The 14,352-nt window shown below is 38.0% G+C and overlaps 1 protein-coding gene across 1 annotated transcript in view; it reads left to right on the top strand.

Moving 5' to 3' along the window:
* The window catches only part of LOC110463168 (transmembrane protein 198-like), a 53,775-nt gene extending 39,726 nt beyond the window's left edge, over positions 1-14,049 (top strand). The window contains exons 3-6 of the mRNA XM_021517545.1: positions 7,406-7,708; positions 8,099-8,662; positions 9,031-9,161; positions 10,948-14,049. Of these exons, the coding sequence (XP_021373220.1) occupies positions 7,495-7,708; positions 8,099-8,662; positions 9,031-9,161; positions 10,948-11,067 (1,029 nt within the window). The 5' untranslated portion in view covers positions 7,406-7,494 and the 3' untranslated portion in view covers positions 11,068-14,049. The remainder of the gene's footprint in view (positions 1-7,405; positions 7,709-8,098; positions 8,663-9,030; positions 9,162-10,947) is intronic.
* The last annotated feature ends 303 nt before the right edge of the window (positions 14,050-14,352 follow it).

Raw genomic sequence — 14,352 nt, 5'->3', positions numbered from 1 at the left:
GTTCTAGCCATATCCCACTGGGACGGTTCTAGCCATATCCCACTGGGACTGTTCTAGCCATATCCCACTGGGACGGTTCTAGCCATATCCCACTGGGACGGTTCTAGCCATATCCCACTGGAACTGTTCTAGCCATATCCCACTGGGACGGTTCTAGCCATATCCCACTGGGACTGTTCTAGCCATATCCCACTGGGACTGTTCTAGCCATATCCCACTGGGACGGTTCTAGCCATATACCACTGGGACTGTTCTAGCTTTATGTAACGTCTGTCGACATTATGCTGATGTTTAAGTTTTGATTGCAATAGTCTTTCTGAATGATTATAAGGGCTCCAGTATGAGGAAATAAAAACTCTCAATTATTATTGGTACAGCTCCAAGTCGGTTGTTTTGTAATTCCATGTAGTTATGGTATTTGTCTACAATCAGAGGCACACATAGGATTTCTGTCAAGGTCCCTTTGACAAGTCGGTTGTTTTGTAATTCCACGTAGGTAGGTATTTGTCTACAACCAGAGGCACACATAGGATTTCTGTCAAGGGCACTTTGACAAGTGGTTGTTTTGTAATTCCATGTAGTTATGGTATTTGTCTACAATCAGAGGCACACATAGGATTTCTGTCAAGGTCACTTTGACAAGTGGTTGTTTTGTAATTCCACGTAGTTATGGGATTTGTCTACAACCAGAGGCACACATAGGATTTCTGTCAAGGTCACTTTGACAAGTGGTTGTTTTGTAATTCCATGTAGTTATGGTATTTGTCTACAATCAGAGGCACACATAGGATTTCTGTCAAGGTCCCTTTGACAAGTCGGTTGTTTTGTAATTCCACGTAGGTAGGTATTTGTCTACAACCAGAGGCACACATAGGATTTCTGTCAAGGTCACTTTGCCAAGTGGTTGTTTTGTAATTCCACGTAGTTATGGTATTTGTCGACAACCAGAGGCATACATAGGATTTCTGTGAAGGTCACTTTGACAAGTCAGTTGTTTTGTAATTCCACGTAGTCACGGTATTTGTCTACAACCAGAGGCACACATAGGATTTCTGTCAAGGGCACTTTGACAAGTGGTTGTTTTGTAATTCCACGTAGTTATGGTATTTGTCCACAACCAGAGGCACACATAGGATTTCTGTCAAGGTCACTTTGACAAGTCCGTTGTTTTGTAATTCCACGTAGTTATGGTATTTGTCGACAACCAGAGGCATACATAGGATTTCTGTGAAGGTCACTTTGACAAGTCAGTTGTTTTGTAATTCCACGTAGTCACGGTATTTGTCTACAACCAGAGGCACACATAGGATTTCTGTCAAGGTCCCTTTGACAAGTCGGTTGTTTTGTAATTCCACGTAGGTAGGTATTTGTCTACAACCAGAGGCACACATAGGATTTCTGTCAAGGGCACTTTGACAAGTCGGTTGTTTTGTAATTCCACGTAGTCACGGAATTTGTCTACAACCAGAGGCACACATAGGATTTCTGTCAAGGGCACTTTGACAAGTGGTTGTTTTGTAATTCCATGTAGTTATGGTATTTGTCTACAACCAGAGGCAAACATAGGATTTCTGTCAAGGTCACTTTGACAAGTGGTTGTTTTGTAATTCCATGTAGTTATGGTATTTGTCTACAACCAGAGGCACACATAGGATTTCTGTCAAGGGCACTTTGACAAGTCGGTTGTTTTGTAATTCCATGTAGTTATGGTATTTGTCTACAACCAGAGGCACACATACGATTTCTGTCAAGGTCACTTTGACAAGTCGGTTGTTTTGTAATTCCACGTAGTTATGGTATTTGTCCACAACCAGAGGCACACATAGGATTTCTGTCAAGGGCACTTTGACAAGTCGGTTGTTTTGTAATTCCACGTAGGTAGGTATTTGTCTACAACCAGAGGCACACATAGGATTTCTGTCAAGGGCACTTTGACAAGTGGTTGTTTTGTAATTCCACGTAGTTATGGTATTTGTCTACAACCAGAGGCATACATAGGATTTCTGTGAAGGTCACTTTGACAAGTCGGTTGTTTTGTAATTCCACGTAGTCACGGTATTTGTCTACAACCAGAGGCACACATAGGATTTCTGTCAAGGTCACTTTGACAAGTCGGTTGTTTTGTAATTCCACGTAGTTATGGTATTTGTCTACAACCAGAGGCACACATAGGATTTCTGTCAAGGTCACTTTGACAAGTCGGTTGTTTTGTAATTCCATGTAGTTATAGTATTTGTCTACAACCAGAGGCACACATAGGATTTCTGTCAAGGTCACTGTGACAAGTCGGTTGTTGCTATCATTCAGTAAGATATTGTTCATGGATGATTTGATACGTTGAGACGATCCTGTCAGGGATTTATGTTTGTATTTCACTCTCGCTGTTTAACATAACGGTTCAAATGTATAGCGTAAAGTGATGATCATTCTGGGGACAGTTCAGTCTAGAACAGGTCAAGAATAGCAACAGTATTCTGAACACTTCAGTTTCTAGAACAAGTCAACAATTATATAAGCTTGATTTGTTTTGTGTTTTATTAACAGCTATGGTCATTTAAGGATGTGCTAGTTTTTGGTGGTAGAGAAGAGCCAGAGTGACCTATGGCGAGTACCTGGCAACTGCCCCACCACAGGTGTCGAACCCACGACCCAGTGGTGGAGGTTTAGTGATCAAGACAGTACGTTAGACGCTTTAACACCTCACCCACCATTGGACCCACAAGTCAATACTAGCTAAATGAGAGTGTATAATACCTCAAAAAGAAAAAGCTGTTTATTTTCTTGAGGATCCTCCATGCCACAATATGCGTACACAGTAAAACCTCAATTAATGTAATGACCCTCGTTTCGTTTGCTACCTCGTTTACCGCCAACAATGTCCCCTTTTCTTGGTTTCTTTGTAATCCCGCCAACAATGTCCCCTTTTCTTGGGTTTCTTTGTAATTCCCGCCAACAATGTCCCCTTTTCTTGGTTTCTTTGTAATTCCCGCCAACAATGTCCCCTTTTCTTGGTTTCTTTGTAATTCCCACCAACAATGTCCCCTTTTCTTGGTTTCTTTGTAATTCCCGCCAACAATGTCCCCTTTTCTTGGTTTCTTTGTAATTCCCGCCAACAATGTCCCCTTTTCTTGGTTTCTTGGTAATTCCTTTATCTATTTGCCTCAATCTATTGCTAAACCCCTTTATAATGCCAAAATTTCTCTGGATGAATGGTGGCTGAAAAGAAGGTTTCACTTTATGTAAAATTCTCCATATGCCTGTAAATCCATGCAAGAGTGTTGCCACCAGGTAGATGCACGTGATTGTTGTATTATCCTTCGTGGATGTACAAGCATTGAAGGGGTCTCCCATACCACAAGATGGATTTACAGTATTGTACTAAAGAAGGTTAAAGAGATTTAATTGTTTGTGGATATATACACCACATACTGATGATAATCAGTTTACTTTACAATGTGAAGAATAATTATTGATTATAAGACAATTGATGGGCCAACTGTGAGAGCAGGGATATTTTGAGTTGGCAGGGCCTGATATATAGCTAACAGACACTTGGTGAAGACTAACAGCAGTAATGTGTATATATAATGTACCTTGTGATTAGGCTCAGGGTAATCCTATTGCTGCAGGTGTGGATGAGGCATTCTTTGTACTGAATTTACGATGCTACTGTGTACTGCCACACAAACTGTGACAGTATGCAGGATTTGGGGGGAAACATTACACACACGATACTGTGGTACTGAGTTTGATATAGATATATATATATGTACACTGTAGCTGTAAACTTCAGAAGGATGTATCTTTTTGGAGGTAACATTAATCTTATGTGATTCTGTGCTGATTAATGGTACCTACCTTATTACCTACCACCAAGCTGTCAAGTTTTCACTGATTACAAAGCTGAACATATATCACACACCATACACTTCACTATACATATAGGCCTTGATATCAACAGGCCTCACATGATCTGAGGACGTCAGATGTGTGTGTCTGTGGAATTAATTGTTTATATAGCTACCTCATCTTTACCACATCTGTGGAGCTTTCCTATAATTAAAAGTGGGGCAATGTTTCGGCTGCTGTGCTAATAGATATTTCGGCTGCTGTACCTATAAACCACAAATGGTCATTGATGCTGTAGCAAGACTCTCTGTACTTGTACTCGTTTGATATTCATGAGCAATAATGCAATGATCTCTGCATGGGCCAGGTCTAAAAGGATAACTGTTAAATGAAATAATGAATTTGAAGACAAAGTCAGAAGATGTATGTAAATTGAGTAAGGTTTATTGGTAATTGAATCATCTGGCAACCAATTATAGCCAGGCCTATTTAAACACGGGTTTTATTGAAATCAAATACAAACACAAATACATGATAGGTAATTTGTAGCTTCACTATAAAAATCATTAGAATGCAGAAAATGTAACTTAATAACCCACCATCATCTGATGGTGGGCTATTCAAATCACCCTGCGTCCATGGTCCGTGGTCCGTCCATCGTCCGTCCTTAAACAATTCTTGTTATCGGTATTTCTCAAGAAGTACCAGAGGGATCTTTCTCAAATTTTATATGTAGGTTCCCCTTGGTCCTTAGCTGTGCAGGGCAATTTTTGAGACTGATCAGATAAACAACATGGCCGACAGGCAGCCATCTTGGATTTTGATAGTGAAAGTTTGTTATCGGCAGGCAGCCATCTTGGATTTTGATAGTGAAAGTTTGTTATCGCTATTTCTTGGGAAGTACCAGAGGGATCTTTCTCAAATTTTATATGTAGGTTTCCTTTGGTCCCTAGCTGTGCAGTGCAACCATTGAGACTGATCGGATAAACAACATGGCCGACAGGCAGCCATCTTTGATTTTGATAGTGAAAGTTTGTTATCGCTATTTCTCTGGAAGTACCAGAGGGATCTTTCTCAAATTTTATATGTAGGTTTCCCTTGTTCCCTTGTTGTTGCAGCAGTGCCTAAAATGGACAGTCGCCTGCTCGCCAATGGGGGTTCAAGTCTTGCGCGAGCGACCAAAAGTTGTCAAAAGTGAGGTATTCACTGGCCCAACAAAAATAGTTTGGGCAACTGTAGAAAAATTAATGAATATAAGAAATTATAGTCCCTTCTACATTAACTGGGGGGGGGGGGGGGGGGGAGTACATTTTTCAGTTGTCATTACTTCGATTTGAATCAAACTGTCCGTGATTTCCTATATAAATACTGCCAGGGTGTCTTCTTTGAGGTGCGAGTTTTGTGTTTCTTTTTGGGAAGACCTGCATGCATTGGATCATGTCAGGTTTTAACTAGGGTTGAAGAATTAAAAAAATATAATGTTTTATTCTGTTTTACATATTACAAACATTGTCATGTTATATGTAATTTAAATGTGCTGAAGCATTGTGTTAAATGCTGTGGAAATATTTCTTCACAAAATTATTTGGGCCACCAATATGTCATTTGGGCCAGTGCTTCAATTTTTTTACTCACCCAAAAAACATTTTCTCATGAATAACTTGAGGGATCTTTCTCAAATTTGATATGTAGGTTCCCCTTGATCCCTCGTTGTGCATGTTATATTTTGAGACTGATCATCAAAACAAAATGATTAAAGGAAGAACTAAACAGATCTTTCTCATATTGCAATGATTGCATGATTCTATTTCTTTCACATTAAGTACTGTACTAGTAAATATGTGAAATGACAAACTCAATTTGAAGGCTGGCTTTCATACACATCAGTATCAAGTTAAGATCAAAAGTTACCTCAAGGTGTATTTACTGTTAACATGACTTGATCAAACAGATTAGAGGAAAGAGAAAAGATCGAACTGACAAACAACTAATGAAGATGGTACATTGGTGGGTGCCAAGATCCCTCTGGGATCTCTTGTTTTCAGTTATTCTTGGATCTACTTTTAACATGTATGATAGGTTTCCATTTGACCATGGAGCGTGCTTAGTAGACATGCTTTGTTTGGATTCAGAATTACGTTGTATAGGATGCTGAAAAATATGCCATGTTTTGACCCAGTATTTGGAAATGAACATGCTGCAGACATGTTGTATTTTGACCTTTTTCTTATTTGGTATGAAATTGATCCAACAGTACTACTACCTCAAGAGGAGACAAGAGGCTTTCACCCTGTGCAGGAATCACTTTGTCAGTGTAAAACCTTATTGAATCAGTCACTCACTACTCCCCAATTTTGTGTTTTATTATTTGTCTTGTTCCAAATTATATAAAGAGTTACTGCCCTTTACTGCCCATTTGATCGAATGGCAGACATGTATATATGACATACAGTACTGAAATCGGTCCCTGTGCTACACTATATGACAAGTGATGGCCAATTTTTACGTCACTTTGTCTGAAGGTTGTGGAGTATCGAGTGCCCACAGCCTGTAGACAGTGTTGAGCCTTATTTTGTACCCTAGTGTATGGTTTAGTTGGTTTGAGGTTGGGACATGTCATGTTCTGGCCTGGTGTTTACTGATAAGTTTGTATGTTTCATGCTATGAAGCAGTTGTGCATTTGATGTATGAAGACAAGCTTCTGTATAGCGAATCAGTGAAAACCCTATAGACACATGTATAGACTGATAATGCATGCTTGAGACCCACCGTTGCAGTTGTTTTACTTCTAGAAAGAAGTAACTTTGTTATATTATAAATCCTGTATGAACCTCACACTTTCACATTACAAGAAATATTGTGCTTGATTGTTGCTGTCTGACAACTAATTGATACCAGAATATTTATGTCTACCAACTCTATGTTCTCCTTTGTGGAACATCAGTCTAATATGACCTCACAAAGGGCAAACAACATTTACACTGACGAAAAACTTCCTGATGATATGTATATATTACTATTTTTCCTCTGCTTTATCTTAGATGAAACACAAAGAAACATTATGAAGAAATTAGGCTTAAATGACTAATCTAAGGAATACCGAAACACAGTCATAACCTCTTTTTGTTTGATGACTCATTTGCATAAAAAAGGTATTCCTTAACAAGGAAAACCCATCATGCGTATTGTACTTATCTTTATCAGATAATTCTTCATCATGATTCATTTATGAAACTATAAACTTGTACAGACATCTCAAATATTTTACTTTCGTTTTCCATATATTTGTTATGACACATGATTACCTGATGAATCCAAGACATGCAAAAGTGCTCATCTACATATATTCAGCTGTTTAAATATCAGCCTGGCAGCTACATGTATTTCTGCTTCTGTTACGTTTTGTTTCCCATCGCTACACAAAAAATAATTGCAACAGTATGTGCACAACCTTGTCTGTTTATAATACCTTACATACCTGGTAAGAGATGTACACGTATGCAACAAAATTTAGTCACGGTAAAAAACCTCACACAGATGTTATTATGTGTTTCAGATTTTGTGCACTGTTCCTGTGATGGCGATGGACCATAACTAGCTGTATCATACACCCAAGTGTTCAACAAACCCAGATACAAATTAAATATGGCGGCTGGTGTATTAATCAGGGGCAGACAACTGCTGCAGTCGACAGAGATTGAGTATGGCAACCAACCCCCAAACACCACTATCCTTGTTCCGGAGGGCTCAACGCTATCACCACATCTGTCCTGTGATCACATAGACTACCATTATGACATCGCAATCAGTGTCATCTGTTCCATGTGTTTCGTATTTGGAATTATTTACACATTCTTTGGTAAGTGTATCTTCCCCTAACAGTCCTCTTAATGTATAACCTACAATTCACTATTTATATCCTGTTTCAACTTAATTAATTTGGTTGAAAGTTTGAAAATTTTCTATTATTATAAGTATTGACCTACATTATACCAGAAAACTTTCACCCTATTCTGGTAAAATCTTGTTCGCCGAGTGTTGATTTGGCCCTTTACATTTGATTATAATGTGTAGTAATATTGTTAACCAATGTTCGCGCTAATGATGAATTTGCCTTCATTACAGAGGGCAAATTAAGTTGTAAGTTAAAAAGTTCCCAGTAGACAGTAATTCTTTATTATAAGTTATACTGCTTCTTCAGAAACATGTAATGTATATCTATTACAATGTGACGTATTGTCTGTTACAGGGTACCGGTTCTTCAAAGCCATTATGTTTCTGACTGGGTTTATATTCAGTGCTGTGCTAGTGTATGTGTTATTAACAGAACACAAAGTGTTGCCGTTATTAGGAAACATCGGGGTGGCTGTCGGAGCTGGAATTATATGTGGTATCATCACAATGCTAGTACAATATGTGGGCCTGTTCCTTACAGGGTTTCACCTCGGAGTGTCTGTCAGCATCGGAGCTCTAATAGTCATGGAGCTGTTCTATCACCCAGAATCAATCTGGATTCCTATTGGTATTTTATCTGGGCTTGGATTACTTTTCGCAATTTTGACCTTGAAATTTCAAAAGACCTTCACGATACTGGGAACTAGTGTTTTCGGAGGTGCTTTGATGGTGGCATGCCTGGACTACTTTATTGAGAAGTTCATGATTCTGACATTTTCGTGGGAGCGTGTGAAGGGAGCTTACTCTGAACCGATCTGTTGGTACAGTTGGGTGATCCTGGGTTGTTGGCCATTCTGTTTTGTGGTTGGAAGTATAACACAGTGGAAAATCACAGGGCAAGGATACGACCACAGAGAAGGTGGGTTCATGTGTCGCCTTCATCTTCATTTGGATAACGTACCAATTAAGCTGCTTGCTTAAAACGTACAGATTCATGAGTCGTTTGAATTATTCTAAAATCTTCAAATACTATTGTTTCTTGTCTCCATGACCTTCTTCTAGATCCTTTAGCACATAACTCAAGTTAGGATTTAGATTATTTGATGAAAAATCATGTTCTTCACAAATAACTATTAATACGTGAATGTAGTTTCAATTTTCACCATATATTTACACAAAAATGTATAACCCAGTATTTCATGAAGCAATATTCCAGTATTAGAATCTTGATTATGATTTGCTAATGTCATTAGTTCGTTATATATATGAAGTATGATACTTTTGTAGCTGTACAGAATCGGCGAATGAAAAAGGTGAATCTCCAGAGAGTTAGACAACGTCAGAAATATGACAACCAACATTCTCGTTACCGACACCTGTATCAGGCTCGTAGACTCACAGGCGACGTCATATCACAGGTAAACACTTAACTGTCACAGGTGATGTCATCACAGGTAAATATGTCACATCACATTGACATGTCATCACAGGTAAATATGTCACATCACATTGACATGTCATAACAGGTAAACATGTCACATCACATTGACACAGTGACTATCACAGGTGATGTCATAACACAGGTAAATAAATAATTGTGTACACTAGCTGACGTGCATGGACACAAACGTCAATGAATACCGACTCCTATATAATTGGTACGATTGATCCCCTAACATCAGCCACGATTGATACCCCAACATCAGCCACGATTGATCCCCCAACATCAGCCACAATTGATCCCCCAACATCAGCCACAATTGATCCCCCAACATCAGTCACAATTGATCCCAAAACATTGGCCACGATTGATCCCAAAACATCAGCCACGATTGATCCCCAAACATCAGCCACGATTGATTCCCCAACATCAGCCACAATTGATCCCCCAACATCAGCCTCAATTGATCCCAAAACATCGACCACGATTGATCCCCAAACATCAGCCACGATTGATACCCCAACATCAGCCACGATTGATCCCCCAACATCAGTCACGATTGATCCCCAAACATCGGCCAAGATTGATCCCCAAACATCAGCCACGATTGATCCTCCAACATCCGCCACAATTGATTCCCCAACATCAGCCACAATTGATCCTTAAACATCGACCACGATTGATCCCCAAACATCAGCCACGATTGATACCCCAACATCAGCCACGATTGATCCCCCACAATTGATCCCAAAACATCGGCCACGATTGATCCCCCAACATAAGTCACGATTGATCCCCAAACATCAGCCAAGATTGATCCCCAAACATCGGCCACGATTGATCCTCCAACATCTGCCACAATTGATCCCAAAACATCAGCCACGATTGACCCCCAAACATCAGCCACGATTGATCCCCCAACATCAGCCAAGATTGATCCCCAAACATCAGCCACGATTGATCCTCCAACATCTGCCACAATTGATCCCAAAACATCAGCCACGATTGATCCCCAAACATCAGCCACGATTGATCCCCCAACATCCGCCATAATTTAACCCCTAACATCAGCCACGATTGATCCCCAAACATCAGCCACGATTGATCCCCAAACATCAGCCACGATCGATCTCCTAGCATCAGCCACGATTGATCCCCCAACATCAGCCAAGATTGATCCCCAAACAGCAGCCACGATTGATCCCCAAACATCAGCCAAGATTGATCCCCAAACATCAGCCACGATCGATCTCCTAACATCAGCCACGATTGATCCCCTAACATCAGTCACGATTGATCCCAAACATAAGCCACGATTGATCTCCCAACATCAGTCACGATTGATCCCAAACATAAGCCACGATTGATCTCCCAACATCAGTCACGATTGATCCCAAACATAAGCCACGATTGATCCCCAAACATCAGCCACAATTGATCCCCCAACATCAGTCTTATATATAGCCTTTAGCCCTTTCACCCCTATGCCACTCCTATATGTGGCTGTACTGTGTCATTGTTGTCAATCAGGAAGTACTCACATGTTGTGTCCCAATCTGTGTGTAATTATCATCATGATTAATTTAAAAAGTAGGTAGGCACAGACAATCAGATTATGACTTACACCTGCATCACTCTGAAATCAATACATAGTTTACTCTAATTGTATTTGGGGGAGGAATCTCTACAAGCTGTAAGCTTTCCCATCCCTTTGTTGTATTGCGACTGGTTTAAATTAATCGTGACATTTTCTCTCCTTACAGGGTTACCTGACGTCAGAACATCAGAAACTGTCTCCATCCACAAAGCACCAGACCATCATTCCTACAGAACACACGCCAGAGCTGGAGAGTACAAACACCACGCTGACACAGATTCCTTGAGAGCACCTGCTTCCCTGGTCCTAAGCATTCCTCTCCACAGTGCCAAGGACAAGGGAAGGAGGCACTCAACTCTTTATATATCTCAACTCTGGGTATCTGCTTCCAGCATTCCTTGGTTTTATAATACAGCCAAATCATCAGGCTCACTTAAATGTTTTACATCTGCTTCAAGTGTTCTAAATAAACCATCAGGATCACCTTTCCATTTTACATGTATACGATCATCTATATATTATGTGTAAAATGTGTCATGATCATCTGTATGTTTACATATTATTCATCAAGGTCATCTGTATGTTCACATATAATTCATCAAGGTCATCTGTATGTTTTACATGTAACTCATGGTGATGACTGGTACACAGGTTTTTAGGCTATCAACTTTCATGCAACTTAGATGTGTGAAACAGTGCAAAACTTTATTATACAGGATCATAACATGTATTGTATTTCTAATTATTTACCTTTTTATTCTTATTAGATCTCTTTACTTGTTGAATTCCTTTATCTTAAAAACAGGGTTTCTTTTAAACAAACTTCATATCAAATTGTTCTCAGACCTAGGATCTATGTATAGTTGGTGTGATTATGTCTATATACATGGAGTCAGAAATGTTTTTTTGTGGTATGGAGTAAAGAAATCTCTGGACTCTAAAGGGTACCTTGCATATACAGTGTTTAATAAGCCGATATATCCTAATGCAAGTTAAAGAATCAGTATTACATTATTTGTTTCTTAAAAAGTAATGAAATATGATATTCACATTCAAGCTAAGATATCTAATTATAATAGTAAAGAAACTTCTTTGTTATATAAACTTTATGATGTTTAATGTCCTGAGTAACAAAATATGTCAAACAAACAAATTAAGAAAATGTCACTTGAAAGTCTGTTCTAATAAGCATGGATCTTTAAGGCTTGATCACTGTCCAGTATATACGGGGTACAGTGGTCCAATGTGGATCATCACTGTCCAGTATATACAGGGTACAGTGGTCCAATGTGGATCATCACTGTCCAGTATATACAGGGTACAGTGGTCCTCTGTGGATCATCACTGTCCAGTATATACGGGGTACAGTGGTCCAATGTGGATCATCACTGTCCAGTATATACGGGGTACAGTGGTCCTATGTGGATCACTGATACTGTTTAATACCAAGTTTTATGCTTTCCTACACAATGCAACTGTTATGAATGACAGTGTTAAAATTAACACAATAAAAACTATTTATACCCATGCCATTATTTAAGAGAAGTTTGATCTATAAGGGAATTCTGAGGGAAAAGATAAAGAGACCTTGAAATATGTTGGCGCTAAGTGAGGTTGAAAGTGGAAAGAGGGGTATTATATTCAGGTTTTATTGTGTTTTATTTGAATCATACACATATGTAACAAACAACTTGAGATTTACAAGTGTCTTTGTTTGGAGCTTTTCTTTAAGAATTGTGTCACAATAAGGCCACATACCCCCTTAAGGTATTTTGTCTTTCTAGGTTTGTGCAATAAAGTTGATCAGTTGTATTATCTCTGTACTACTTTGCTTCAGCCTTTTGGTTTGGTTGTTTGATTGAAGATTTCTGAAGATGCTATCAATAAAACCCATTACAAAATGCAGTTACAATTTGTAAGTAAAATTTCAGTTTATACTAAATTTATTTGAAAGGATATAAAGACAGCAATTTTGTTTTTTGAAACTGATTCAAATATATCTATTTTTTAGCATAATGTGCAAAAACATTTGCAATACATGTACTCTGTCAATCATTCAAGTTTTGAATTTACTTGAAGCTTTACCTTGCAAAATATTAATAGCGAAATATAGGATAGAAAAAACAGGACGTATGTATAATAGTCATATTGTTTTTACTGCCAGCTTTCATTTTTGTACTCGAATTACTTAGTGATTTACTTTTATATTTTTCAGATTTTTTCTCATTTGCTTTCCTTTATTGCAATAGTTTGACTTTTATCCAGTAAATTAACTGTTTAATAGATCATTAAACAGTTGCAATTTTATAAGATCTCTTAAGTTCATATTTTTATTGTCATAATATCACATTTTTTGTCCATTTGGGTATTGAAATTATTTGATTTCTTACATGAGAGTAAGAAACTCATTAAAACAAATGGTACAATGTAATGTGTTTAAATACATTTGGATGATTATCATCTTCTTTCTGTTCATCTTCTTCCTGGTTAGAACTCGTCAATTCTCTCACATTATTATATTTTCTTTTTGAAGTTGATTGAAGAAAATTTGGATGCTTTTCCTTAAAAAAATGAAATTGGTTGAATATTCTTTGTACATATTGTAATCGTAGCATTGTGTGGCGTTTCCTAAAAGTGGTACTTGTACTTTTTCACCCCGACACATTTAAACTGAACTTGCCCAGTCTTTGATTTTGCAAAGTTCAAATGTGACTTTAGGGGTGAATGGGTTAGTGTGAGAACCAGAGCTGCTCTCTCAGTTTCAAGAATTTTTGGTAGTGGTGGAAAGTGTTCAAAGGGAAATAACTCTTCTATGAGAAAATATCATTTTTCAAAATTTTAATATAAAAGAAAAATTTCTTTTTTCTTATTTCAGAAATCTCTCAGTGAAGTTTAAAATATATACAAAAAGGCAATATGGAAGTTGTTGGTCTGATTGATTTTTATGCAGTGAATTTTAGTGTTAAAAAGAGAGCCAAAATCTCTTGATGAAAAATGTCCCCTCAATATTGTCTGTTCAGCCGTCATACATGTTGTCTGTGGAGGTGCACAACAGAGTGTTATTCTGTGGTATAGAGTCTAGATTTATTGAAAATGTTAAAGAGAATTAATTTTATAAATGTATATTTAAATACACATGTAGACAGAAATGTAATGGCCAGTGAGAGAGATTTGTGTTTATATGTCAGTATGAAAGCACAGAAAGCATCTCTAACTTAAGCAAGTTGCTGTTTTGTTTGTTATGTAAATAAAATGTTTTCTGAAATACTGTTTGTTGTTCTAGTTGTTTCTTTCACATTCATTTTCTCTATTTGATACATATTTTTACTCCTATAGAAACATTCCAAAATAGGACTCAACTGAAATTTGAAATTATGTTTGGAAAATAAGAATGCAGAGTAGCATGCCACAGAAGTTAGTACATTTGTATTATACACCAAAAGAACTCGGAAAAGGTAATTCAGTGAAACTCTATTTTGACTGTCAGATTAATAAACATAATGGTGCTGATTCAGCAGAATACAACCATAGAAAAATATAAAGTTATAATCTGACCATTATATACAGTAAC

Source organism: Mizuhopecten yessoensis, unplaced genomic scaffold, assembly GCF_002113885.1.
Source record: "Mizuhopecten yessoensis strain PY_sf001 unplaced genomic scaffold, ASM211388v2 scaffold10869, whole genome shotgun sequence".
Lineage (NCBI taxonomy): Eukaryota > Metazoa > Mollusca > Bivalvia > Pectinida > Pectinidae > Mizuhopecten > Mizuhopecten yessoensis.
This window is presented reverse-complemented; position numbering and strand designations above follow the sequence as displayed.